This window comes from Pipra filicauda, unplaced genomic scaffold, assembly GCF_003945595.2.
Source record: "Pipra filicauda isolate LSUMZ 115617 unplaced genomic scaffold, ASM394559v2 scaffold67_size6003252_pilon, whole genome shotgun sequence".
Taxonomy (NCBI): domain Eukaryota; kingdom Metazoa; phylum Chordata; class Aves; order Passeriformes; family Pipridae; genus Pipra; species Pipra filicauda.
In genome coordinates, this window is record NW_024104842.1 from 2,485,018 (window position 1) to 2,510,670 (window position 25,653).

General features: G+C 38.5%; 1 protein-coding gene across 8 annotated transcripts in view; it reads right to left on the reverse strand.

Moving 5' to 3' along the window:
• Positions 1 to 1,056: 1,056 nt before the first annotated feature.
• Positions 1,057 to 25,653, reverse strand: part of TENM3 (teneurin transmembrane protein 3) — a 1,265,035-nt gene continuing 1,240,438 nt past the window's right edge. For all 8 annotated transcript variants that reach the window (XM_039388717.1, XM_039388716.1, XM_039388715.1 and 5 more), the window contains 6 exons: positions 19,625 to 19,800; positions 18,704 to 18,939; positions 13,425 to 13,721; positions 10,603 to 12,214; positions 8,551 to 8,681; positions 1,057 to 4,659 (listed from right to left, as the gene is read on the reverse strand). In XM_039388717.1, coding sequence (XP_039244651.1) covers positions 3,904 to 4,659; positions 8,551 to 8,681; positions 10,603 to 12,214; positions 13,425 to 13,721; positions 18,704 to 18,939; positions 19,625 to 19,800 — 3,208 coding nt within the window. In that variant the 3' untranslated portion in view covers positions 1,057 to 3,903. The remainder of the gene's footprint in view (positions 4,660 to 8,550; positions 8,682 to 10,602; positions 12,215 to 13,424; positions 13,722 to 18,703; positions 18,940 to 19,624; positions 19,801 to 25,653) is intronic.

Below are 25,653 nucleotides of genomic sequence, written 5' to 3' on the forward strand. Positions count from 1 at the left end.
TGGCAGCTTCTAGTAAGCTGCTTTGGAGCTGTTTCTAATAAGTGTCTCTGCTTTCCCATCCCCAAAGAATTATGCACTAGTCTTTTTCTTAAAGGTTCTCAAGCTGGCCATATGTATAGCCATAGCTTGCCATTCTGGAGTTAGCAGTAAAGCAAGGTATCGAGGCTTCCAGCAGCTTTTTGTTGTTGGTGTTTTTTTTTTCTTGAAAACAAAATTCAAACATTTTGTCATCTGATTCTCTGCAAATGCAGCCTATTCTCTGATAGACAGTTTTAACTGTTACTTTATGCGTGAGGTTTTTTTACAGCCTTTCAGCTATCACTTTAAAAGTGCCTCAGAAGAGTGGCAGTGGTAACTGGCATTTTTCCTCCCCTTGTCAAATGCAAATCTCTCACCTCCCAGGTGTAAATATGCAAAGATATCTTACTGGCTTGCCTTTTTTTTTTTTTTTTTTTAAACAACAAAATTAGGCCACAGTTAGCTAAGCAGTGACCTGATTAGTGCTGGATCAACATGTTACCAGCTCAAGGTTGTCACTACAAAGTAAGTGTGGTGAAGTCTGCCTGTTCCAACTAAAATGAAAGCAGTCTCTTGACGTAGAGCTGTGCTGAAGTCAGCAGTTCCTGCAAAGTGGGCCTTAATGCAGATTGAAGGATCTCTTCTGTGTATATATGTAACTACCAGTGCCAACCTAATTCTTTATAATCAAATACTTTCTGTCATATTTTTACTCAGGAGGATATGAAAGAAAACAGTTCTAAGTGATTTTTTTCCCTTTGCCTTTCCTTATCTATAAAAGATTTGGCTTTGTGAGGTATATTTAATGTTTTCTCCAAAGTAGGCCACCTGAGAGATCCCATGGAGTAATTCACTTTGCTGAGTTAGCAGATGAAGCCATTGGACACAGTCAAAAAAGATACTGCCAACTGTGAAGGGAATGAATCGATACCAGTGCAAGGGGATCAGTTTGCTTCTTCGATACGAGAAAAGCAGTTGCACAGATGCAGTATCTGACATACATTTAAAAAAACAAATATAAACACACACACACACACACACATTGGGTTGGCTTTTATTGGAAAGCCTAGATGCAATCTATAGTTATCAATTTGTGGAAAATTCAGGACACATATAAAGTTAAGAAGGCAAATTAAAAGAACAATACAAATCGGACGAAATATACATCTCAAAATATCAGGATAGCATTTTGACTGGCATTGTCTAAAATACTTAGAATCTCCTTTCTTTTTTTCTTATTTTTGTAATATGCTTCTTTAACTATGCATATTTTTTCTTTAAAAAGATCTTTTGTTTATATATTCCCCAAGGTCCCTATTTCCTGCAGGAGCATGTCCAGATCGCAAGTCTTTTTTAGCAAGAAATAGGCTCATTATACCTACTAACAAGGCCACTAATTGGCTTGATTTGACTGTATCTAAAATGATCACCAACAGATACTATAATTTTTTGTTTATTGGTGCCAGAACAAAGGAGAAGGAACTGGTACGCATTAAGTAGAAGATATATTTCAATGTCGACATGTTATACAAGCTTTTCATATTCAAACAGAACAGAAACATTGGACATAATTTAGAATATGAGCCTATTTCAACAGAGAGCACTTACAGCATGCTAAATACAGTGCTGTGGAAGAGCCACCCAACAGAACTGCAAACACCTAGCATTTTACATCTTTAAAAATAATATGTAGATCAATGACACGCCTCTGGGGTCTGACATACCTACCATCCTCTCTAAATTTAGGGCCCTTGACTTCAAGGGTAAAAATACTAACAACTAATCTGTGCTTTCATTCTAATAGATGATTAGCGTTCATTATATGTGTAATTAGTTCTGTATGCTCTACCAAATACACAGATACAGTAATGTCACTGATACTGTAGATTCAGTTGCGACTTGGCTGGGAGAAATTCAAATCTGTTTATCAAACAATCCTAATGTGCAATTTAGAGTATGTAATACCATAGACTCTCAGAATACAAAGCAGTTAGAAAACTATTTTTATTACATCCACTTGAACCATTCATAGTTAAGACACGTTCACTTACTATGTTCTGTCATTATAATACATGGATAGAAATACTGTGTATATTTCAATGAACATCAAAACCCCCCAATTTTGTCTCATGTTAAAAATATTTATTTTTGTGGCTGAATTTAGTACTCATGAGACTGAAGCTCTAAGAATGGTTTCAGCCAAGATGTACAACAGATGCCATAGATGCCATCACAGGCTTCCTATAAGGAACCAGCTGCACACTTCAGTTCTGTCCTGCAACAAATATACTGAGCATGCCAAATCTATGCAGTGGTGTAGAGATGTAGACTAGGCACTAGAACTAGACCATCCTCTCCATCTCCAAGTTCAGTGTTTGCAGTACTTAGAGTTGATCTGCCAGCTGAGAGCCTGGAGATGAACCTACTTAACAGCCTGCCTGCCTAAAGAGCAATTCTGTAGCATCAGATCAGAGGTACGCTTCTTCTATCTGGAGTTATTAACATCTAAAAGAGCTGTATTATACAGAAGACAAAGTTGACATAACTGGATGAAACTACATAATTTCTTCTTCTTCTTCTACATACAATTTGCCAAGCACCTGAGACACTATTCTCTCCTTTGTGAAACAAAGCTTCTAAAAAAACAACAGAAACCCCACCTGGTATGAATAACTGTCCATTTATTACATCAGGGCTGGAAAAAGACAAGGAAAACCCAACCTATTAAAGTCTTCCATCATAATAAATGAGACTTATTTGGTTACTGTGCCTTCTGACAATGACTGATGAAGTGACACTGGCCTGGGTGACAGGAGAGGGAAGGGAGGGAGCGGTGGTCTGAGTCAGCCAGCTACTTTGTGGAGTGTCCCATCCTATCAGCAGAGTGATAGATGCACAGCTTTAAACATAATACAAAAATATTAACACTTCTGGACATTAGTCATCACTGTTATATCTCTACAATATAATCCTTTATACTGTACAGCTATAACATAAAAGGTGCAATTCCTTCTTCTTTAAAAAAAATCACACACAGCACATGTTTTTATCATTTTATTTTTAAGTATAAACTTTTTTAAACACTTTACATAAATTAACTCCTCTGAGACTAATATTTGATGTACAGTAAATTGTAATTCATATAAAAATCCATAAACAACTTGTCTCACATAATTTACAAAAAAATCAGGGTTTCCTTTGCTTATATGCAACAAGGATTCTACTTGCCATTTTCCCCCCAAGGCAAACCGTGTTAGCACTGTAAAATGCATTATTAAATTTCCATGGTAGCATAAGTCACTTGTGCCAATGTCCTTTTAGAAAGCAGCACAGTTTAAAGCAGTTGGGTTGTCTATAAACAATAATTTTTGCCCCACATTTTAAAATTAACAGATATATACCACATCCTATGGAGTGAGAAAGAGAGAGAAAAAGAGAGAGAGAAAGAGAGACTACTTCTTGTAACCAAAGGTCAACAATTCAGTAATATTTGAAAACACTGTATGGGTCTGTATCTTAAATACAGTGCCTCAAAGGAACGGACAGCCTGTTGCAAAATCTGTAGGCCTTTTTATTTTCTTTTTTTCTTCTTTTTTTTTTAATACTTTTCAGTCCAACTTGAGTGCAGCGATATGCATATGTAAACATATTCTTTAAAGCAGATCACCTTTAAGGTCATTGAGAAAAAAAAGTTTTGTCATTAGCAGTATCATTCTTCTGGAAGGCGCTCTTTTCATTACAGAGTCTGTTTGGATTGTGCTACAGAAAAAATCTGAGCAAAGATGTAAGCTTAGGCTCAAGTAGTAATGCAGCAAAACAGTTTGGTCTCCTTTTTAGAAGACACTGGTACACAGTCTCTTTGGCAGCCTGAGCTAAGCCAGTGTGTTACCTCTTTCCTATCTCACTTTGTCTGAGGAACTGTATATTGTTAGCACTGTCTGCTAATTCTGGATATTGCTCCACAGAGAGTACATAGTACCCATCATATCCTTGTACCTTTCCAGCACTTAGCAACTGCCTCTTTTCTCCTTCTGTCCACAACCTGGCGCCTTCCTCTCCATCTCTTACTCTCTGTTGTTCTCTGGCCCAGGCACTGGAAAGAGCTCTTTGCCTGGCTTGCTCCAGTATTCGGGCCTTTTCCTCATCAAGTGTCATGCCATAGCGGACGTGAAGTGCTAAAGCACCATACTGCATTTCAACATCAGCAAACCTACGAGTCCTGCCATTCACCACAGTGGTGGACTGGGAAACAGTGACGTTGATGCCATTCTCCAGGGCCTTACGCCCACTTGTCAGCCTCAGTGTCCCAAGGTCACTCTCAGGGGAGGTGGTCTTGATAAAATAGTGCGTGTCCTTTCCCTCCACAGTGAAATGCAAGTTTTCTAGGTAGTAAGCGTTGTTCAAAACAGCTGCCACTTTTATGCAGTCCTCATTTGCAATGTTGAGCACGTTTGTTTGCACTTTGCCTTGATTGACAGCGAGCATCACCCCTTTCCCAATCAGAGACTTCACTGTGGCAAACCACAGCCACGACTTTTCTCCACTGGATTTCCGTCTGCTGACCTGCACTTCTGCCATCTTTCCCAGGGAAAGGAAAGCCTTTGCTTGTCTTGCCACTTGTTGCTGCACTCCAGAAATTGGCTGTAAACAAGAACAGACAGAAGTTTTACCAGCCATCTGTAGCCCCCTAAATGCCAAACAGCCAGGCTTTCTTGGTGTGCTGCCTGTGGACAACAACAGGATATGCCACAACTGACAGTACCAGGGTGTTAATTAGATCTACATACTGCTTATTATGCTGAGTTACAAGACTGTTTTGCTAATATTCAGTGCTTTTACTCTTTGTCTCCCTGAGAGCCTGCATAAAAATCAGATTTAACTTTAGAGGCTACTTACTTGGGCTGCACAGGACAGACTTGCAATGCCAATACTTAATCACAGAATCATCAAATGCTTTGGGTTGGAAGGGGACCTTAAAGATCATCTAGTTCCAACCCCCCTGCTGTGGGACACCCTCTACTAGACCAGGTTGCTCAGAGCTCCATCCAGCCTGGCCTTAAATACCTCCAGGAATGGGGCATCCACAACATCCCTGAGCAACCTGTTCCAATGCCTCGCCACCCTCACAGCAAAGCATTTTTTCCTAATATCTAATCTAAACCTACTCTGTTTTCAGTTTGAACCCATTCCCCCTTGTCCTGTCACTACATGCTCTTGTAAATAGTCTTGCCCCATCTTTCCTGTAAGTTCCCTTCAGGAATTAGAAAGCAGAAGTTCGGTCACTCCTAAGCCTTCTCTTTTCCAAGCTGAACAATCCCAACTCTCTCAGTCCTCCCTCATAGGAGAGGTGCTCCACCCTTCAAATCATCTTGGTGGCCCTCCTCTGGACTCACTCCAACAGGTCGATGTCCCTTCTGTGTTGGGAACCCCAGAGCTGGATGCAGCACTCCAGGTGGGATCTCACCAGAGTGAAGGGGCAGAATCACCTCCCTTGACCTGCTGATCACTCTCTGCTTTTGATGCAACCCAGGATACAATTGTCTTTCTGGGCTGTGAGTGCACACTGCTGGGTCATATTTTGTTAATATGGCTAAGAGCTGTCTTACTATCATGTCACCTCATCCTATGAGCTTGTTCAAGTATGATTCTTGTCTACTGCTGAGTCCATCCAAACTGAGCTGATTTTTGCAGGTCATGAAGCTGTGCTTTAGAAGAGGAACAAGCCTTTCTTCACTGACTCAGGAAATAGGAGTCTTTCGGGTAGCTGCAGTCTGAGACCAAATGGCAGGGAGGCTCTCATAAGCCCTCAAGCTGCTAGAGGAAGGAGGGGAATCAAACTGTAATGACAGTCTTTACAATAGAAGAGAGGTAAGCAAATGGTACAGACCATTTACAGTGAGGTGGAGTACTGGGGACTGATGCCCTTTCTTGCAAATACTTGCAGAAACTGATAAATGGAGATGTTTGAAAAGGCTGCGGCCAATGCAGCTGCACGAACTTCCATTTCACTCCAGGTATCAGCCTGCTGCCTAAAAGAGCTTCTCCCCAGGAACTTCAGACAGGTACAACCCTGAATACAGCAGAGTGTTTTGTTGACAGCTAGCAAAGACAAGGGGCAATGAATGGAAAGAACCAATGGGCCAGTCTAATGGAAAAGCTAGGATAGGAGAATCTGTCAAGGAAGAGCTATGTGTAGCCAACTATGCCAGATGCGCTCTTGGTAAAAAGAGGATGGCTGGGGAATGGGACCTGGCAGCATAACTGCTGTGGTTAGCCAGAACAGCTGAAAGAGCAGGAACAGCTAGCAGGAATTGTTAGCTAGTACAGCTAGATAGCAGGACAGCTCAAATTACAGGGTCAACTGTGGCTGGGATGAGACCTTACAGCTGCGTAGAACAGACACGCCTTATCTGTCTAGCCCTGGGTCTTAACAGCAACAAGCTGTGAATGAGCTAGTATTGATGGAGGTAGGGAGCCGACATCTGCCCTAGCAGTTGTCTCAGCGGGAAACAGAGAGAAAGATTTAAATAGCTTTGGCTGCACTTTTGAAAAAGAGTACTTAGTTTCTGATGATGATCCAGTTTATCTTCCATTTGACCCCTTCTCTCTTCAGTAAAATACTGCTTAAAGCATTTGATTCACTGCTGACAAATGAGTCCAAAGCCTGTTTTGTTTTCCCAAATTTCTGGGTGGGGGACCAAGCAGGAGTTATTAAGACTCATACAACCTTAATTCAGCCTTGATGCTAATCAAAGCCTGGCAAAAAGTTTGCAAAGGCTTCTCTGCTCTGCCTCAAGGGCAGCTTTTCTGGAGGTGACAGTTCCTGAGGGAATCATGAATTGACTTGGACTCTCAACTCTTCTTGAATGTGGCAGATTCCTGTCTGCACTTGCTAACAACAATGGATTTCAGCTGTTGTAAATCCTACATGAAAGCTATTGAGCTCAAAATATACTGTAGACAGCAATCATAAGTGAGAGCGGTGAGATGCTATAGCAACTTCATAATGACAGTCTGTTTATTTTTAACATGTATCCTCTGAGCTCAGTAAAGCTCACTCACTCCAGAATGTTTCAAAATACTAAGTGGTTTGTGTTTTTACTTCAGTCTCTTGTTTGCATTTGCTTGTTTAACAGTGAATATCAGAGTCACAGCTTCTTCCTACCTGATAATTTTGAATCTTTGTTTTCCTCTCACTCCTTTCTCCCTCTGTCATGTCACATGCCCTGGGCACTCCTCATGTCACTGAGCTCTCTCCTGAAGATTTTTGACAACTAGCTGTCTGCTCTCATCTCTTTGACCTAACTGGTTCTCTTCCTGGTGCACCTTTGCTAGCGTTAGTGGATAATTTCATTCTTTAGCCTTTGAGATCTAAATAAACAACCTCTGATAGTTCTTCACAGCCATGCCTGATGTCAGGTCTCTCATGTCCCAGTACAACCACCTTGCCTGGAGTGCTTGCCAGGCTCCTCCTTCACTGCTTCTACTGCTCATGGGAGACAATATTCTCATGCTGTGCTTGTTACTCAATTCCTTGCTATTAAAAATAATAAAAAAATAATAAATATAGCAGGTAATTTCCTGCATGCAAAGTCAGCTTCCACATGTTCCCTTCTGCTGGGGCACCCTTCTAATGATTTTTTGTCTACATTAGGTTGTAGAATTCTTTAAGATTATATAATCTTTTAATCTTGTAACATTCTCTATTGTAATTCTTGTAAAAAGAGATCTGGTTTTGACTGCTCACAATGGGATCACCCATTTTAATGTCTCAACTCTTCCTTTTTAACTGAGAAGTATAGGATTTTTGAGGGCATAGGTATTTGATCTTTGAGTAAGTTTAATTTGTAAATATAATTTTCTTAAATAGCAGATTTAGAATTCACTTCCACATTTATTTCTTCCATAATTTAAATCTGTAGTAGGATTTCAGGACGAAAGTTCATTTTTTTGCTCCTAAAGAACTTCATAAGCACCTGGAGTTTTGGTTTTATGTAATGTAATAGACTTTAGCCTCAGGTAATTTCATTTTCAGTATTTTATCTTTACATATAAAACATGGTGTCCATAATGCATGGTTAACATTAAAGAGAAGTAAAATTGTAGTGGTGCCTGGTATGCATAATTTATATCACCTGTTCTTCTGTTTATTTCAGTCTATTTTTTTCTATTGTGTTCATTTTCTGCCTTCAGGCAGCGTGTTAGTACAAATCTAATGTCTGTAGTTTCTGCTATGAAAAATAGACATCTTTAAAGGGTCTTAAACTTCCTTTCATTGATTATTGTCTTTTTGCATTTTTATTATTGCTGAAAGCAAACAAAAGTGTATTTAAAATGGTATCTAACTTATCAGATCTGTAAGAAAAAGCTCCATCTGTAATTTATTAAATTCTTTTGAAAGTAGATAAAGGTACTGTTCAGATTTAACTTAGCAAGTAACCCTTGCTGTCAGAATTATTCATGCCTAATAAGATCTGAATAGAAGGAAACATTCTGTCTCGTTCCATTTGTATGTTTAGTTTTGTTTCTTACTGGTATGTCTTCCCATTGCTGGCTCTTCACAAGTTCATAAGAAGGTTCTGTTAAATCAAATTTTGGAACAGGGAAACCAGGAATGGCGTTGTGCAGATGGAAGCCGAATGTCACCAACCAGCTGTTAACATCTGAAAGAGAATTATTAAAAGAAAAAGAGAAAAATATTAGAATTGTCCTATATTTTTCAACCATACAATTTTTACATGGAATAGCTTTTGGCATAGTCAATTTTCTTCTGAAACATGAAAATTATTCAATGGTCTTAGTTTTGATATGTATGGATTTAGATTTGTGGTACAGCTAGAATAGCAAGGCTATACAGGACACTTGCAGTTCTAAACTTACAAGAAAACATCTGTTCTATATGAGTTTCATGAGGCTCAGTTGAAAGGCATTGCAGGGTTCAGCAATTCTGAAGGCCTCAGTGACTTCCAGAACAATTATAAGAGCACAATTAAAAGGAGATTTCCTTCTTACACAGCCTAAACTAACTGGGATTTCATGGTCAGGCTAAATGTGCTTTATGTCGCACCTTCATTGTCAATACTTTAAAATGAAGCAAGAAAAAAAAGTACTGCAGGGCACATCCTGTCCTTTTGGTATATATGTATTATTGTAATGTCTTCAAATTACCCCTGAAACAGCACCTATATGGTCAATTACCTTTTAAATGATTTGGCAGATATTTTATGTTGATTCAAGAGAAATCTCCCCCTCTTCAAGATGAAGTTGGACCGATGAAATTAAAAGCTAATGAAATGTATTACAGTTGCATCAGTAAGCAGACAGGATACTAAATTAGCATTAGATAACATTATTTATAATACATTTTATGTTCTGTTGAAAATAAATACATTAGGGATGCCAATAATTAGTTACCAATTGTTTGGCAAGAATGAGCACTCTGCCTTGTTTCTGTCTTCTGACCCTATCTTTCACAAATACTAAGCTTAGAGGTTGGTAGAGTACTTCTTACCAAGTCTAGTAATTTTTAGTTAAGAAAACTCCAAATAAGTGGAAAAAGAAAGCAAATTTTTCCAAATGTTAAAACAACAAAAAAATATTTATTTAAAAATAATTTCTAACATTTTCAAATAAGTGCTAATGCCTCATGAGGCTCTGCATCTAAAACTGCTAGTCAGCCAAATTACTAATTGTAATTATAGCCTTATATAAGCAGTGTGTGTCTATGTATTTCATATATCAGAGATGTTAAGAACTATAACTGTATTTTGAGGGCAATTTCTGAACTAGGTGCATAATTTTCAATGCCACAAAGAATCTGATTGCAAATGCATCCCCTACAGCACATGCTGCTAAAAGAGGACAGATCCAAACTTCTGTTATTATCCTTACTCCCAGGCAGCCCATTAGTAACCCATTTAATAGCTGCTGTTTATTAAATTAATGCAAACCCACTTGATTCCCAGGATGCTCTTCTGAGTGGTAGTCTCACAGCTCTTAAGTAAGTGGGGCTGAGCCCTTCCCGTAGTCTGGCGCTGTCTGTGTAAAATATTTTGGGTTCTTTACATCTATTTAATCTATAAATATGAAAAATCACATGTATCTAAGCCATACATTTTAAAAAAAATTCTGGTGACGTGCAGTCAGATTTTTGGTATGTAGAATAATGGAGAATACTGCACATCACTAACTCTAGAACCACAAAAAGTATGTAGATTTCCTAAGAATTCAGATTTACCAGAAGTGGCACCTCAGCGCCTTTTTGTTGCTGAATGAGTTTCTATACTATCCTTCTCCTCCTTCCCTGCAGCTGGCAGTGTACTCATTACTTTGTGTTGGCCCTGGAGCTTGTTGGGCTTTGTGCTGGCTCTGGAGCTTACTGGGCGACTTACATTAGCAGCCTTGCAAAAGCCTACCCTGGAAAATATCAACTAACTTCCAGTGAATATTTTCTGTGATGTTAATGAGCTTAAAAAGTCACAGAAGGACCCTGCCTGCCCTTGCTACCTTACAGTCTCGCTGCCTCTAAATTGCAGGTCTATAGGTCCAGCATCCCCAAGCTGCAGTCCAGTAACCTTCTCTTACCTGTGATATAATCCTTCACATCGTGTATTTTACTGGCTGGGTTGTTATTTCTAAACATGTACAAATTAAAAGGAGCTGGATCCTTCCCAATTCTCTTCCAGATTTCAATATCAGGTGTTGTCCACCGGCCTGCCAGTATGTCATAATCTCTTTCTCCAAAGTGGACTAGTTTGGTCAGTGGGTCATACAGGCCTCCGTGGAATCCGATTACTAGCTGGAAGTCAAGGTTAGAGTCAAAATAGATCTCTCCGTAAGCAGTGTATTGAATTTGTTTAAGCATGAGACCATTGCTACTGAAAACTGCCAGTGGTGTCCCTGTATTGTCTGATGCAATGTAAAATTCGTCTCCACTGCTAATTTCCATGGCAAAAAGGTGTCCTTGCAGATCATAGTAAAGAGATGTGATTTCAGAACTTGAGTGGTTATATACATGGGTTATCCTGGTTGGATAAGTAAGGTCTGCATAAAAAAACTGGAGATGCTGTCCCAGGCTAGTTTTACTGGAAACCCGTCGTCCAAGTCCATCATAACGGTATATCACCGTCCACCCACTGCCTTTGCTATAAACTCGAGTAAGAAGGCCCTTTGAACTGTATTCAAAGATCTCAGTACCCCTCTGACGCAGAAATCCATCTTCGTCTAATCTGTACTGAACATCACCCAGTCGAGTTATTCTGTCTCTTAGGTCGTAGCGAAGTGGCGTCAAACGGGCACTGCTGCTGGGGTTGAGCAAGTGGAGGTTGCCATTCAGGTCATAGTTGTATCGCCACATTATTTTTTCATTCAGATAGACTGTCTGGAGCTGGCCATCTACATCGTATTCGTAAGCATATTTGGTGGTGTTGGCAAATGGCCCAATCTTAATTTCTCTTTTTGTCACTCGTCCCATGTTATCATATTGAATCGTAATCCAATACATTAATGACCGAAATATTTCATACTGAATTTCCTTGATGCGGCCGTGTGCATCAAAGTGTTTTGTGTATGTCATTACAGCTGTCGAAATGATCTGGTTAATATCATAATATATAACTCCAAATTTTCCAAACTGTTCAACTTTGCCAGAGATATCATCAAACTGGTAGAGATCAATAGGCAATGGGGTTTCATTGATGACACCTTGCATGCTAGTCACTCTGAAGCTATTGTCATAGCTGTAGTCAAATCGGGCATTTACCATTCCGTCTTCGCTAAAGCGGAAAATCTGTCTGTCAATCAATGGGCCAATTTGTCTGTATCTAATGGTGCAGATAAAACCATCGCTTTGGAGGTTTACTGTTTTCAGGACTCCTGCTGTCTCATCATAAGTAAAACTAACTCTTGTACTATCATATAAAATTTCTGAGAGCTTGGTCTGCCGTCTGTACTTGTATAATACTCTTCGACTTGTCCCCAGGAAAGCAGTTTGAAGGAGCTGCCCTTCTTCATTGTAGTCCATTATAACAGAAGCATTACTTTCCGGGGGGTTGTATATATTCCGGTAATAGCCAATGGAGCGAATAGTCTGCATGGTATGACGAGCAACACTGGGCATGGTGACAGCAGAAAGCCGATCCAACAAATCATATTCAAAGATATACTGCCGTTGGCTATGAAGCAGAAGAACCATTGACTGAAAATTAAGAACAGATTTTTACCATGTGACAAATGGTGCAGTATCTCCCCTCCCGTCATATACCGATACTATTTCTTCATAAAGATGTGACATTCCCACTTGAGAAAATTATCTCCTCTTTAATTGAGTTATCCCTGACCTTACATGTTGTTAGCATCTCCCTGCCTAATTTACTTGTATGCTTAATTGTAAGGGGTTCTGTAATTAGTAGTTCCACATTCATAATTTGCTACTTGTTATGACTGTATCACTCTTTTATCAAGCACTCACAGCTAAACAGCAGATTGTCAATGGATTCAGATAAGTCATGTTTAATATGGGAAGAAGTAAAACTGTCTTAGAGCCATTAACTCACAAGGAGAACAACATATGGAAGATACAATTTCTTCCCTACAATTAAGAGATGATTTTGAAGAATTTGAATAGCCTGAGATCTCTGAATGCCGTGTTCTTGTTCTGTAAGCTTTTGAGACAGGCAAAACCATTGTTTCATTATTTATATCAAAAGGAGCTACATGGAATTATTCTGACATTTTTCTGATATATGACTACTATGTATCATAGGTCTTGATTAAGTTATGTTTGCGGTAATTAATAAACAGTATTTGCTGAGCAACAGCTTCAACAGAAATATATGTAAACCCCAGAGAGAAATGGATTTTCTTTCCACATAGCAGACATGAGATCTCAGAAGGGTGATTTTCACAGATATTTCTAGGAGGAGAGCTATCATTGAGCAATTTTTATATATAATGAAGATTCCTTATCTTTTGCCTATCGCTTATTTTGATGCTGCAACATACAGCAAGTACAAATTGATAGCTGTATCTATTTAGAAACAAGAGCTTTTCTCGGTAGTGAAAAAAACAAACTCACAACAGTAAAGCATTTGCAAACAAATTATTTTCAGCTGTACTGAATTGCAGATAGTCCCTGTACCTTATTTTAAGTGTTAAGATAAAAAGTAAATACAGATGCTTCTTGTTAGTTAGTAGCCTAAATAATTTAAACCCACATCAATTCCTAGCAATTAGCTACAGCATGATTACATATCTGTGGAACGAAACATTCCCCTTGGAATCACATGGTGATACTTAGAATAATTGAAATGTACTTCTACTACCTATTTTGGCTTTGTAAGCAGCAGTGAGATGCCGCAGAATTTCAGCAGATTCCAAGCATTTTTTAAAACCTGAGTGTTCTTTACCTTTTCCAAATACGTGTAACTCCAAGTTTTCCCATCAGCAAACACTCTAGACACTATCCTTCCCTGTCCATCATACTCTATTTTTTCACTAGTCGTCCCTCGCTGTATGCTGCCTATTTGACCCGTGGATGAATAGGTAACATTGACAGCCATCAGCTTGCTGCTCGGTAGCCACAGCGTGGGGTGCCCTGACGTGTCGTAGGCAATCCTCAGCAGAAATTTACGGTGGTCATCATAGATCTTCTCTGTCTTTGTGGTTCGATCAAAGTCAACTGAAAGGAGGTTTCTGCCATTAACCTTTTTAAAGCAAACAAAATGACACAATAAATCATGCTGTTCAAACCCTGGCCACCTGTAATTCCCACAAAGCTAGCTATCTTTAAATACCATTTACAGTGATTGATTTGCTGTATGCATAAATTGTTTTAGCGACTTCTTGATATAAATGTAAGGCACTATATTAGTATCTACTTTAGAAGGTCTGATTATATGAAGAGATGGCTCAGAATTTGTTGCAATGTGTTCTTTCTTGATGCTTAGTCGACTGTTAAGAAAATAATGAGAGACGTGCACTGAAAACTTCTGTAATAAATGGGGCCGTTTCAGTGAACAAACTCATCTTTTGTAGGCAGTGCAAAGTATATATAGCAAATTATTGTCGAAATATATTCCTAGCAACTGCTTTTCCATTTCATAACAATCATGCTAGAAAGAATTGAATCCCAGTATTTTTCAAAATGGTAAATACAAAATTAAGATCTTCAAAAGCATGTTAATTCTTCAAATGAAGGTTAACCAGTTTTTAGAACATAGGCTTTCCCCTTCTGGATCAAATGGAAGTTTAACTCAGTATAACATCCACTGCTGAAACATATTTATGAGGCTGAAAGCCTTAGTAGAGGATCATGTCTTTCTCCTAGTTAACTGACCACTTAAAGCCGTAAAAAACAGGAAGACTACTGAACCACTGAAAAACAGTTATAAATGCTTTGAAGTTTGTAACTATTTTGATTTGAAATTTGATTTGATTTGAAATTAAAGCCTTAGCCTGGATACATTTATGCTGAAAACCTTATTATTGATATATATAAACTACAGCGGTGGACAGTGATTTCTCTGAAATACTTTTACATTGAAATCTCTCCTCCCTTCCCCTCTTCTAGTGTTTTAAATATGCCAATTTTCAGTTTCATTGAATCAGCTCTCATTTTTGAATTTATGAAAGGAAAATGTCTGGTTTTCTTTTCCTATGTCAGTATCTTTGCACTTCTGCATTTCCCTCAGCACTGAACTGTGCTTTAGTGTTCTTCGACAGGCATTGAGGATTTCTTTGTTCATCTGTAAACCATTTCTGTATCTGCTGTGTCTTTTTAAAGTTATTCCAGGTGGGGTGAAACACTGATAACTGAAATTTTTCAACACTGTATTTTGCTAACATATAGGAACTCGGGGAGAAATGGACATAGAACTATGTGTATTAAGAATTTTTTGAAAACTCATTTTCAAGTACTTGACACATATATTACGAAGAGGTGATGAAAGATGGCTAAATAACAGTCAGAAACAAACAAGAGAACAGATATCCTGACTAAAGAAATTGCTGGAAGATTTTTGCATTTTTCAGGGCTGCATGTTCAAAAATCCATATATCATGGATGTTGGTACTTACACCCTGAGGCTGATAAGCTTCTAAAAGATCAATATAAATTAGATTTATTGATATAAAAGGTATTAAAGTGTTGGTGACAGGTCATAGGCAAATATGAAAAAAAATCCTACAAATGCTCACTTTTGTTCATTTATGTTCATTTGTCTATTTACGTGCATTACCTTTCTCTTTTATAATATGAAAACACTGACATGAGAGGAATCTGCACTGTCAGTTTAGGGGAAAAATCATATTTTCATTTAAATCTTCTAAGTAAATAACACAAAGTCTAGCAGATGCAGAACAGCTACTTTACCTGTTTAATCAGCTGTCAAATATTATTTAAATATAATCTGAAAAATTAATGCTACAAGACTGATTCTAGAAGTAAGTTAAACTTATGCTATGAAATATTCCCATATTCCCACTGAATTCCTTTTTGTAATTTTTTTTTACTTCTTTATTTTCAAGTAGTTTTTGTTTAAATTTTCCAACATCTAATATTAGCTCATTTATTTAAATTCATTGTTAAATTTTCTTTTTCTCTGGCTTTTATTTTTCAGTGTCTCCCACACATGCCTGCACTCATCTCTGCATCTCCCTGCCTGTTTTGCTTCTCTGATTTTTTCCTTCCCTTTCTCTCCATCTCCTCTTCCTTATTTTACATTTAATTATGATTTTTATTAATTTTCTTGTCTATCTCTTGGGCTTAGACACTGAAGTGAAAATGGGCACTTCTGATTTCTGAACTGGCAAGGAAAGAAGGGTGGTTTTTAAGGCAGACTTCCAGGTAACTGTGGTTAATTTCTTGGCTAAGCACATCCTTCCGGTGTAAACAGCAACAAAGTACTTAATCCGGCTGTCTCACTGCCCTAGCTGCTAAATGGGATAATAACATCCCTTGCTTTCCCCCTTTCCCATCTGTCTGGTCTGTGTAACAGCAGGATATGAGGAGAAAGAAAGGAAATGTCTCTTGCTCCAGCCAGTTTTATGCTTTCAGACTTTGCTGACAGAGCTCTTGCATTCAGACACGCGAGCTTTTGGTGAAATTTTGGCTGTGCTTGCATAATCTCATAATACAGATGGCAATTAGAAAAACAACAAGTTTTGGTGATATAGCTTCTTTCATTGGGCAATATGGGGCTGGAATAACATATCTCAGCTAAAACACTGCCTTCAACTGAAGTGCTTCTTAACAACAATTTGGTAGCTCTGCTACCAAAATGCTTTTACAGCAAGAGTCGAACATTTTTATTGTGTCTGAGACAACCTCGCTCCAAATATATTTGAAACCTCTGGGTTCCATTATGATAAAAATTGTCCTTGGGGAAATTTTCAGTGAAGAAACATTTAATGACACAAAACTGAGTCTTTTGACAGTCCCTACCTACTGTCCTGCTACATTTCAGTAATTTAGGTCTCCATCTATCCTGCTTCACTTTAACTCCTGTTTTTCTTTCTAGTGAGAAGCATGAAATTTGTTTGTGATTCCTCCGTTAGGAGTAGGAAAATATTGCTGTGCCTTACAGAGAGATTCAAGAGGAAATGTGAAAGAGCATGTCAGGTCTCAGCAGGAGGTAGAGCAAACTCTTCTTGTGAGCTCCCTTGTCTGTGTTACCTGTCTACTCTGGGTGCATCCCTTGAGACAGGAGTTCATATGAGTTCTTTTATTTGAGACCTTTGTGAGACCCTCAATACAAAGGCCCTAAAAAGGCTCTTTCATGCAGAGGACCAGGACCTTTGCCTAAGGTTTGGCCTACAGACCAAACTCACAGGTCCAGGGACAAAACTAGCTTATCAAACAATAACAAAACAAGTCTGAACAAAGGCAAGATTGACAGAGACTGCTGAGTTAAGGGAGGGTGACATAATTACTAATTAATTTCTTTAGAAAGTCTACAAGTAGTGGGTAGAACTAATACAAGATAAAAACCCAAGAGAGTACTTGAGAATGTACTTTGTAATATTAGATAATGAATATATATAACACAGTGGAAGTGTCACGAGTACATTTACTGGCAATACATTTTGTCACTGGTTTTTGTCTACATTTGTCTTCTTTGCAGCCAAATGTTAGTGACATATCTGTCTGTAGATGGAAATGATGAGCTCCATAAGTTATTCCTGTTCTTCTTTCTGTTGTTTTCTTTTTCTACTTTCCTACATCCCCCACCCATCCCCCAGTGACATTTCAGTAATATCTTCCCATGTAAATCAATTTCACAAAAGCTTCCTTTTTTTTCCATTGCTGACAAGTTTCTTTCCTTTTTTTTTGAGGCATTTGTCTCTTACTAGCCCATGTCGTCCACCTGCCCTACTTCTCCCATTTGTATATACACTTTTAATTACTAATTTTAATTACTACTTTTAAATTACTACTATATTACTCTAATCTGTAATCTTTCATTTTCCCCTCCATCTTGTTAAATCTTTCCCTTTGCTCTGATATTCCTTTTTTTCAGTGTTAACTCTACCAAGTTAAAGTTGCCCATGACATTTGTTTTACCTCCTCTGCACTTGAATGCCAAAAATCAGTTTTGAGAACTGCACTCATGGTGATTTGTTTCACTGCCAAATCCAAATGCCATTGGTATGGTTATTTTGTTTTCTTTTGGGCTGCTTTCACAAATGAATTGGCAGGTGTATTATACCACTGTGCTATGTAATGGCATGCCTATGAGCCAGAACCACAAGGATGAGCTCCAGAAACATGGCTTCCTTTTCCTCTTTCTTATCCATGTAAGACAGCTGCCACAGGTGGGTACTAATATGCTGTTCTTAAGCAGCAGTTACTGAGCATAATAATTCTGCCTTCTTGGAAAAAAGTCCATTCTTCTTTTAGAGAAAGTGGTAAGAGGAATATAATCTGCATGACAGCATCCTTTCCTTTCTTGTCCCAGTGAAAGATATAAAATATTTTAAGATTTCAAATGGCAAGAAGTCAAGGGGTCTGAAACTACTTACCTTCATTTGATACACTGCCTAGGCCTTATTTTAAAGAACTTAGTTCAGTTCTAATAGTAAGTCAGACCTCTGATGTGGTCTTGAAATGGTCTCCTGGCAACACCATTTTAAATGCTTAATCTATGTTGTCTTTACCAAATGGCTGTCATAAATCATTGTTTGCTTCCTACTTGTATTTCACTCACTATATAGGAAAAAGAAATGCCAACAAAATGGTAAAGACATATGTTAGAGGAATATGCCATACACATGAACACTCAGTTAAACTCTTTCTACCATAAATATTAGAACAATTTTCATTTAAAGTAAAAGAAGAAATAAAATTCAGGGATTGTGCTAACTAATGGTAGAATAATTTAAAACAGGATTCAAAATTGGTTCAGTTAATCTAGTACCAGAAACAAAAACAGTGAAGGAAAGCAGAAAATTATTCTTTTTACCCATTCCAGGCTAAACCCAACAGTTTAAATTCCACAGAAAAGAGCAATTAATAAGTAAAAACAGGCAATAAATGAAGTAATAAAAACAAGTACTTCCAGTTCTTCAGTCAGCTTGTCTATGGTAAATATTCTGTGGTTGTTGGATGTCAGTACCTACAGGAATGTATTTACGTTTCCTTATTCCTTAATGAGAATGCAGTAGATACCATGCATGCTTGCATGCTTACCCTAAGCTTTCGGCCAAACACATTGACTTTTCCCTGGGTTTGCTCTTTCCGGAATCGCCACTCCACTAGGTTCTGCCCATTCTCCCCTGGGAGGGTCATGTTTCTCTTTGCCATGGTCGGGTTGGCAGTGCCAGCCAGCACGTGTGGCTCTGTCTGGTAGTGTGAATCCAGGCCGCTGGCGTACAGGATTCTCAGGGAGCCATCATAACCAATCTGGTAGCTATTTCTTAACTGATCTGGAAAGGCCAAAAAGAGAATTACAGGTTACCTCCCTGGGTTAAGACTCTGCCTTTGTTCTGCACACTTTATGCAGTATTCATGACCTCACATAACTGACCCAATGGTAATTAATAAACAGCCAGGGTGAGATTGTTAAGAATATCTGTATCACATAGGAGCACAAATGCCTTTAGGATCTATCATCAAAGTTACTTAAACACTTAAAAAAATCCCATCCTCACAGTATATTCTTCAGACTGGCACAAAACTTTTTCTGCTGTTTCATTAGGCATATTTGGCCTAATCCTAAGCATATATGACTGCTCACTTTTGCAAGGATGTGGTTGCTGGGACGTCACATGCTATTTTAAAGCTAAAATCTCACTTCATGCTATTTCTGTGCCCGTTTCCCTTTCAATCCATCTCTTCTTTCTAAGATTCCTTTTTAATACAAAGTGGGTATTCTCACTACTTTCCACAGCTGTTAACAAGAGCTATTTGGTTAGAAAACTTACTTAATTCTACTTTTGTTGCAACTACTCTTTCCCTGAACAGTTCTTTCTACAAACGTGTAAAAATGTGTATGTAGCACTTCTTCCTCCAAACACTATCCTAAAGTTTCACTTCTATTTGGAGCTGCTTGTACCATAAGAAAACCATTTTCAGGTCAGTAACTGCTGAGAAATCTTTTGTTTACAGTACCTTGAACCATGGTATAGAAAGAATCTATTGATGACAAATTGGAAGTGATGCTGACATCTTCCTCTCTGCTGGATGACTCAATGTCCACTGTAATGGCCCTTTCCATTTCCCCGTGAAGATTAGTGACGACTCCAGTTGGGAACGTAACATTTGTTAGACGGCCCTCGCTATCGTAGCTAAAAAAAATAAAACCCAGAAAAAAAAAAGTCCAGAAATGATACACAGCAGGAACAAATTGTTTTCACTTACAAGTAAAATGAACAAAAATACCAGCTACTCATATTGTTAAGGCACTTTTGCTTTTTTTTTGTGCATGGGATAGGCACAGCAAAGAGTTCAAACGTGCTTTGAAGTAGTCAAAAGACTGCTTAACATACAGCAGCCTCAATGGTGATAGCAAGAGCAAACAGATGGATCTTCATCTCTGCATATTACTCTTTGAAGTGTGACCAGATCCTGCTGCGCATCTAATTCACCATTTCAAAGGAAGCATATTTACTGGTGCTAAATTCTGTAGCATTCTGTACACAGTCCCTATTACTGGACTAGGTTTTGCTGTTCTTGTAGAAGTCCTCAACATTTTTTGTAAAAAGGGTATTTTAATAAGAGTGTCTCTTGGGTCTTTCCTATTCAATGATTATGCAGACCACCTGTCCTCCTGTTCCTGAGTGCTTAACATCCCTCGTATTACTAAGACACAGAATCTGGAGTGATATTTAGTCTACTTAAAGTGCTCATAGCTGGAAACCAGAATAGCTAGCATCTATAGCTTGTTAACTGCCTGTGGATCATAGTTTGAGAATTGTGATACAAACCATGTGGGAGGTGTTGGGTTTTTTTTTCTGGCCCTACTGACATTTATTTAAACCAACAGCTGTACATCCATTTAATATGAATAGGTAGATAAAATTTCTGTAATTGAAGTAGATCTGTGACATCTAAACTATGTCTTTTCTTATGCTGTGTTAGGTATACTCCATTGGTACATGACCGGAGACCGTGCTCACATCCAAACATGCATTGTGGTCACAGTATAAAGAGAGGTAAAGCATTACGACAGCTTCTTGGTCATAAAACTTGTCTTTAAGATTAGCTCTTCCAGTACTACAGTTTTAATTCATCAGCCTAGGTGTTCAGCTGAAGCTCCTTGTTTCGAAATATAGCCTGCCTGTAGCTGCAATGGAGAGAAACAAGTATCCAAAGGATGATTCCATGCCCACATATGACCTGTTTGCCCCATCCCTCTCCTGTGACCATGTAGTGAGAAGCTGAAGGAAGCCTTAGCCTCTTAAAGTAACTAGAACGTGACCCTGCAGGTCCTCACAGCACGCTAGACATTTCATGCTGACAATTAGCATCAAAATGACTCCCTCTGGAAAAGAAAAGTAAAACCGAAAAAAGCCCCCCAAAAGCCTCAAGCATATCACTGAGGCTACAGAAACTCTTTTTCTTAAATTGAGAGAATTAATCCCCAACAGTTTTAACCCACACCACACCTTCTCTGAACAGCATAAGTACTGCACAGCACTGCTGTAACTGAAAGGATTAGGTTAAGAAATGGTTTTTTCCAGTTTGCCTACTCTGTAGATTTGACAGCTTTTTGCACACAGTCATTTCCATCCTTTTAACACAGTTGATTTCCTTTGTTTATGTAAGACTTTCACTTAGCAACAGGGAAAAGAAAAGAATGTTTAAAGATCAGAAAGCATACTGCAAGCCAGGGAAGTCAAGTGGGGAAACTTATTTTTTGAAGTTAAGTACATTTCAAGATAATGGGTTTTCTTTCAGTGTGTTTCTAGCCCTAATTGTGGCTCTTTTGCACATGCTGGACTTGGCAAGCCGAGATACTGCATTTATTCAGGAGACCAAAACAAACGTACCGATGTTACTCGTGCATGAATGAGCCTGCTAGCCTATTCATGACCTTCAGTCTCATTCCTCAGTTCCAAGAACTTATTTTATTTTCATGCACAACTTCCCTTTGCAACTCCCTGGGGAACATATATTGTCCAATTAGTGTCCTTTTCTATTTTCCGTTTTATGTTTGAAAATAGTATCAAATTACTTTGTTGGGAATTACTTGCATCCTTTGATTCCAGTAGCCAAGTATTGGTCTTTATTTCAAACAACGCTTACTTAAGCCACAGAAGGTAAGGTTTCCTTGTAAGAACTTTAATCACAATATTTGTGAGAAATGAATTACCATATTTCTCAGTATACCACATGGGTTGGAAAAAGCTACACATCAGTTGTATTCAGTGCACTGTGTGGCTTCAGTGCATTCTTGTTTCCACATTATTATTTTTTTGAATCTGTACCTATAGTTCCTGAACTGGTCTTGGCTTTCATAAATACCTGAAAGCACATCAGGAGCCTGAGATAAGCAGCTAATGTTATTACAGTGGGGGAGAGTTCAAAGATCAGCAAAAAATCATGCTACACATTCATGTTCTTAAAAACATGACTTTAAAGCTGCAAGAATCTTTAAAGCTCTGATTGCTTGGTTCAGGCATCCTAGTGCAAGAAGAAAATGTGACTGAGATGTGAAAGGTAAGAATAGGATTACTCATGCTTTTATACCCCGGAACAAAAAGAAAAAGGGGAAATGGCCCTTTCTACAATTCACCACATATTCCGTTTTAGGGTGGATTGCAATGTGTGTCCTTCATTTTGTTCACTGCACATAGAATACTAAACTTACTTTATACTTGCTATCTTCTTGCCCACAATCAAAGCTTTATCAATCACAGCACAGCAACATCACTCATACCTTTGGGCATTCTGCAGCCATTTTTCTTATTACATTCAAATATCCTTGCATTCCGCTGCCAAGGTGAATTTATTCATCCAAGATTGTCAGTTTTGGACTGAGAGATTTCTTTTTATCTGCCTAGTGTTCTAATATTGAAATTACCCTAAAAGGAATGAGATCTGAAGTCTAGAGGGCGAGTGCCTATATTTGGCATTTCACAGACTCTTTGATCTTTTCATCCAAACATAAGCTCATGCACACGTGTTACCATGGAGCCCGCTGATCCTTCTCTTATGCCAGGCTCCACAGCAAAGCTGTTCAACCAACCTCTTCAATTCCTCAAGAGCAAGCTGCACATAAACTTTTGAAGAATCTAAACCGGGCACTTGCTTCCTGAGTGTGACCTCATGTGCATTAATCCCATAAACTCATATCCATTTGCATGAATGTAACAATCTTCATATTTGGCCAATAACTACAGAAGACAGCAGTGGGGGCAGCTGCCACACCACCTCTAGCTTAAGTTCCCCTTAGATAAAATTATTTTTCTTCTTTAGGATGATCTGCCACTGCCAGATAGTTTTCCACTTCTGCAGTGAGAATTTCTCAGAGATAATGATTATCAGCTTCCCAGATTCTTGACCTTTTGCACTTCACCTGCTGGAAGTCTCTCTTCCATTGCTCATCTCCTTCAGTTTTAATTACATGCCTTCCCAGACCATTTTCTGTTCTAGGCTATGTAGGACACTTCACTTTGCAGTAATAACTTCCTGGTAAGCCTTGCCACAGATGGAAATGTCCTACTTTTTTATTTCTGACTCATTTCTCAAGTGCATTGTATCTTAGTCTTAGCACATTTAGCTCAACCCCAACTTGCAGAGAATTATTAATGTTTTATATCAGAAGTAACTTCAATGTAAAATAGGAAGCTGTCGAAATAAAGTGCATAGTAAAGGCTGCTCCTAAAGCCAATTGCTAAGTTATGACTGATAGTGTTTTTTCACAGACCTCTGCAGCACACTCCCTTAACAAAATAAACTCTGTAACTGGTTTTTTTTTTTTTTTTTTTTGCTATTGTAAACATGCCAGGTTGAAATGCAAGGCACATCAGTTCCTGCATGTTTCAGATAACAAGACATACAGTCCAAATGTATATTATATATTTCTTTAAAAACTGGTAACAGATTATACTATCAGTTGGGATACTGTAATAGTGAAATGAGGCATAAATGCGTTTTGTAATATAGACATGTATAATTTTGACAGTAGAAGCAGTGTTACACTCTCACTCTAAACACATCAGAGGTATTTCCTCTATGCATCTCAAATTACCAAGAGTGTCTAAAAAATTTATGGAACATTACCCTACTTATTTCAAACTATTAATGGGAAGACTTATATACCAGAGTGCTACTTCTTAGCAGGTAAGAACAGAAGGTTCAAAGTTGATGCTCAGGAGTGCAACATGCTGTTGTTTTAGGTGCGTACCATCGTGACAACATACTGAAAAATCTGTCCTAACCTGGCAATGAAATGTCTCCTTTGGCTTGTCGAGGCCATCAAGTTACATTTACACAGAGGACCTCTGTCTTTAACATTAAGGAGTTTTTGTTTCCAAATACATTCTTTCACTTGTATTCAGCCTCATAGCACATTGCAGGTTTAGTCCCTCCCAAATAGCGAATTCGAAGTTGGAAAACTTATAAAGAGGAGCCACTTTAATAGCACTTTCACTGAGTGCTCAACCAGTATCAAAATGGTTATCTTGCCAGTCAAAAGGACAGAGCCCACAGTTTATATACGATCACTTTTATTATCATTTCACCACATGTATGGAGCTCTCCTGTCCTCCACTGGTTTAAAATTGGGACTGGCAACTTACTGGAAGCTCTAGTTCTGGCCACCTTTAACCATTACATGGGTTGCGGAAAGAAAGTAAAAAACTTTCAACTTGAACATAATTAAATTTGCTATTTTTTTACTCCACTTCTACATTGCTTTTGTCCTTTTGATATGCATTTTTGCTTTTTATATATCTGAAGAGGGACTGAATAAGCCTGCTAAGAATGAAAAAGGTGAAAATAGTCTACAGATTCGTGGACAGACAAATGATTTCTTCTTTTTCTTTTTTTTTTCATGCATTTTTCATGTAGTCTCATTGAAATACACACTTCAGTGGATCCATATCTACTAATTTATAACCTGCCTTTAAAAAAAAAAGTAATTGAAATACTGTATGCAAATATTCCTTTATTTCCAAACAGTGTATTTGACATCTCAGAAGGTTTAGCATCTTACTCGTGATTTTACAGTACAAATAGATCAGGAAACCTGAAATATTACAGTATAACTTCCTTTGGAGGAAGTTTTTTAAAAAAAATGAACAATAAAAGATACAATGGCAGTATGTCTTCCTAATATTTTTTGCTTTCCTTAACAAGAAGAAAGCAAATCACAATTTGATGTATGTTAGTTGCTTGTAAATTATAACAAGTGGATTTTTTTTTTATTTTATTACTGTCTAAGAAGGGATAGCATTTTTCCTTTGTTCTTCTCTGGAATATTGTTCAGCATGAGAAGAAATGCAGCCAGGAGGGCCAACCATGTCTGGGGGGCATCAGGCAAAGCATCACCAGCCGGTCGAGGGAGGGGATTGTCCCGCTCTGCTCTGCACTGGGGCAGCCTCAGCTTGAATATTGTGTGCAGTTTTGGGCACCACAATATAGAAAAAATATTAAGCTCTTAGAGAGCATCCAAAGGAGGGCAACGAAGATGGTGAAGGGCCTTGAGGGGAAGTCATGTGAGGAGCGGCTGAGGTCACTTGGTCTGTTCAGCCTGGAGAAGAGGAGACTGAGGGGAGACTTTATTGCAGACTACAAGTTCCTCGTGAGGGGAAGAGGAAGGGCAGGCAGTGATCTCTCCTCTGAGAGGAAACGGCATGAAACTCTGTCAGGGGAGGTTTCAGTTGGATACGAGAGAAAGGTTCTTCATCCAGAGGGTGGTCAGGCACTGGAACACACTCCCCAGTGAGGTGATCACAGCACCAAGCTTGACAGAGTTCAAGGAGAGTTTGTACAATGCTCTCAGGCACATGGTGTGATTCTTGGGGTTATCCTGTGCATTGGTCAGGGCCAGGAATCGGACTTCAATGATCCTTGTGAGTCCCTTACAACTCAGCCTACTCTATGATTCTATGAAAAAAAAATCAATATTATTTGCAGCCTTACAGAATTCTAAATATATGGGGGGAAAAAAATGCTTCCTTCCCTTTCCTTCT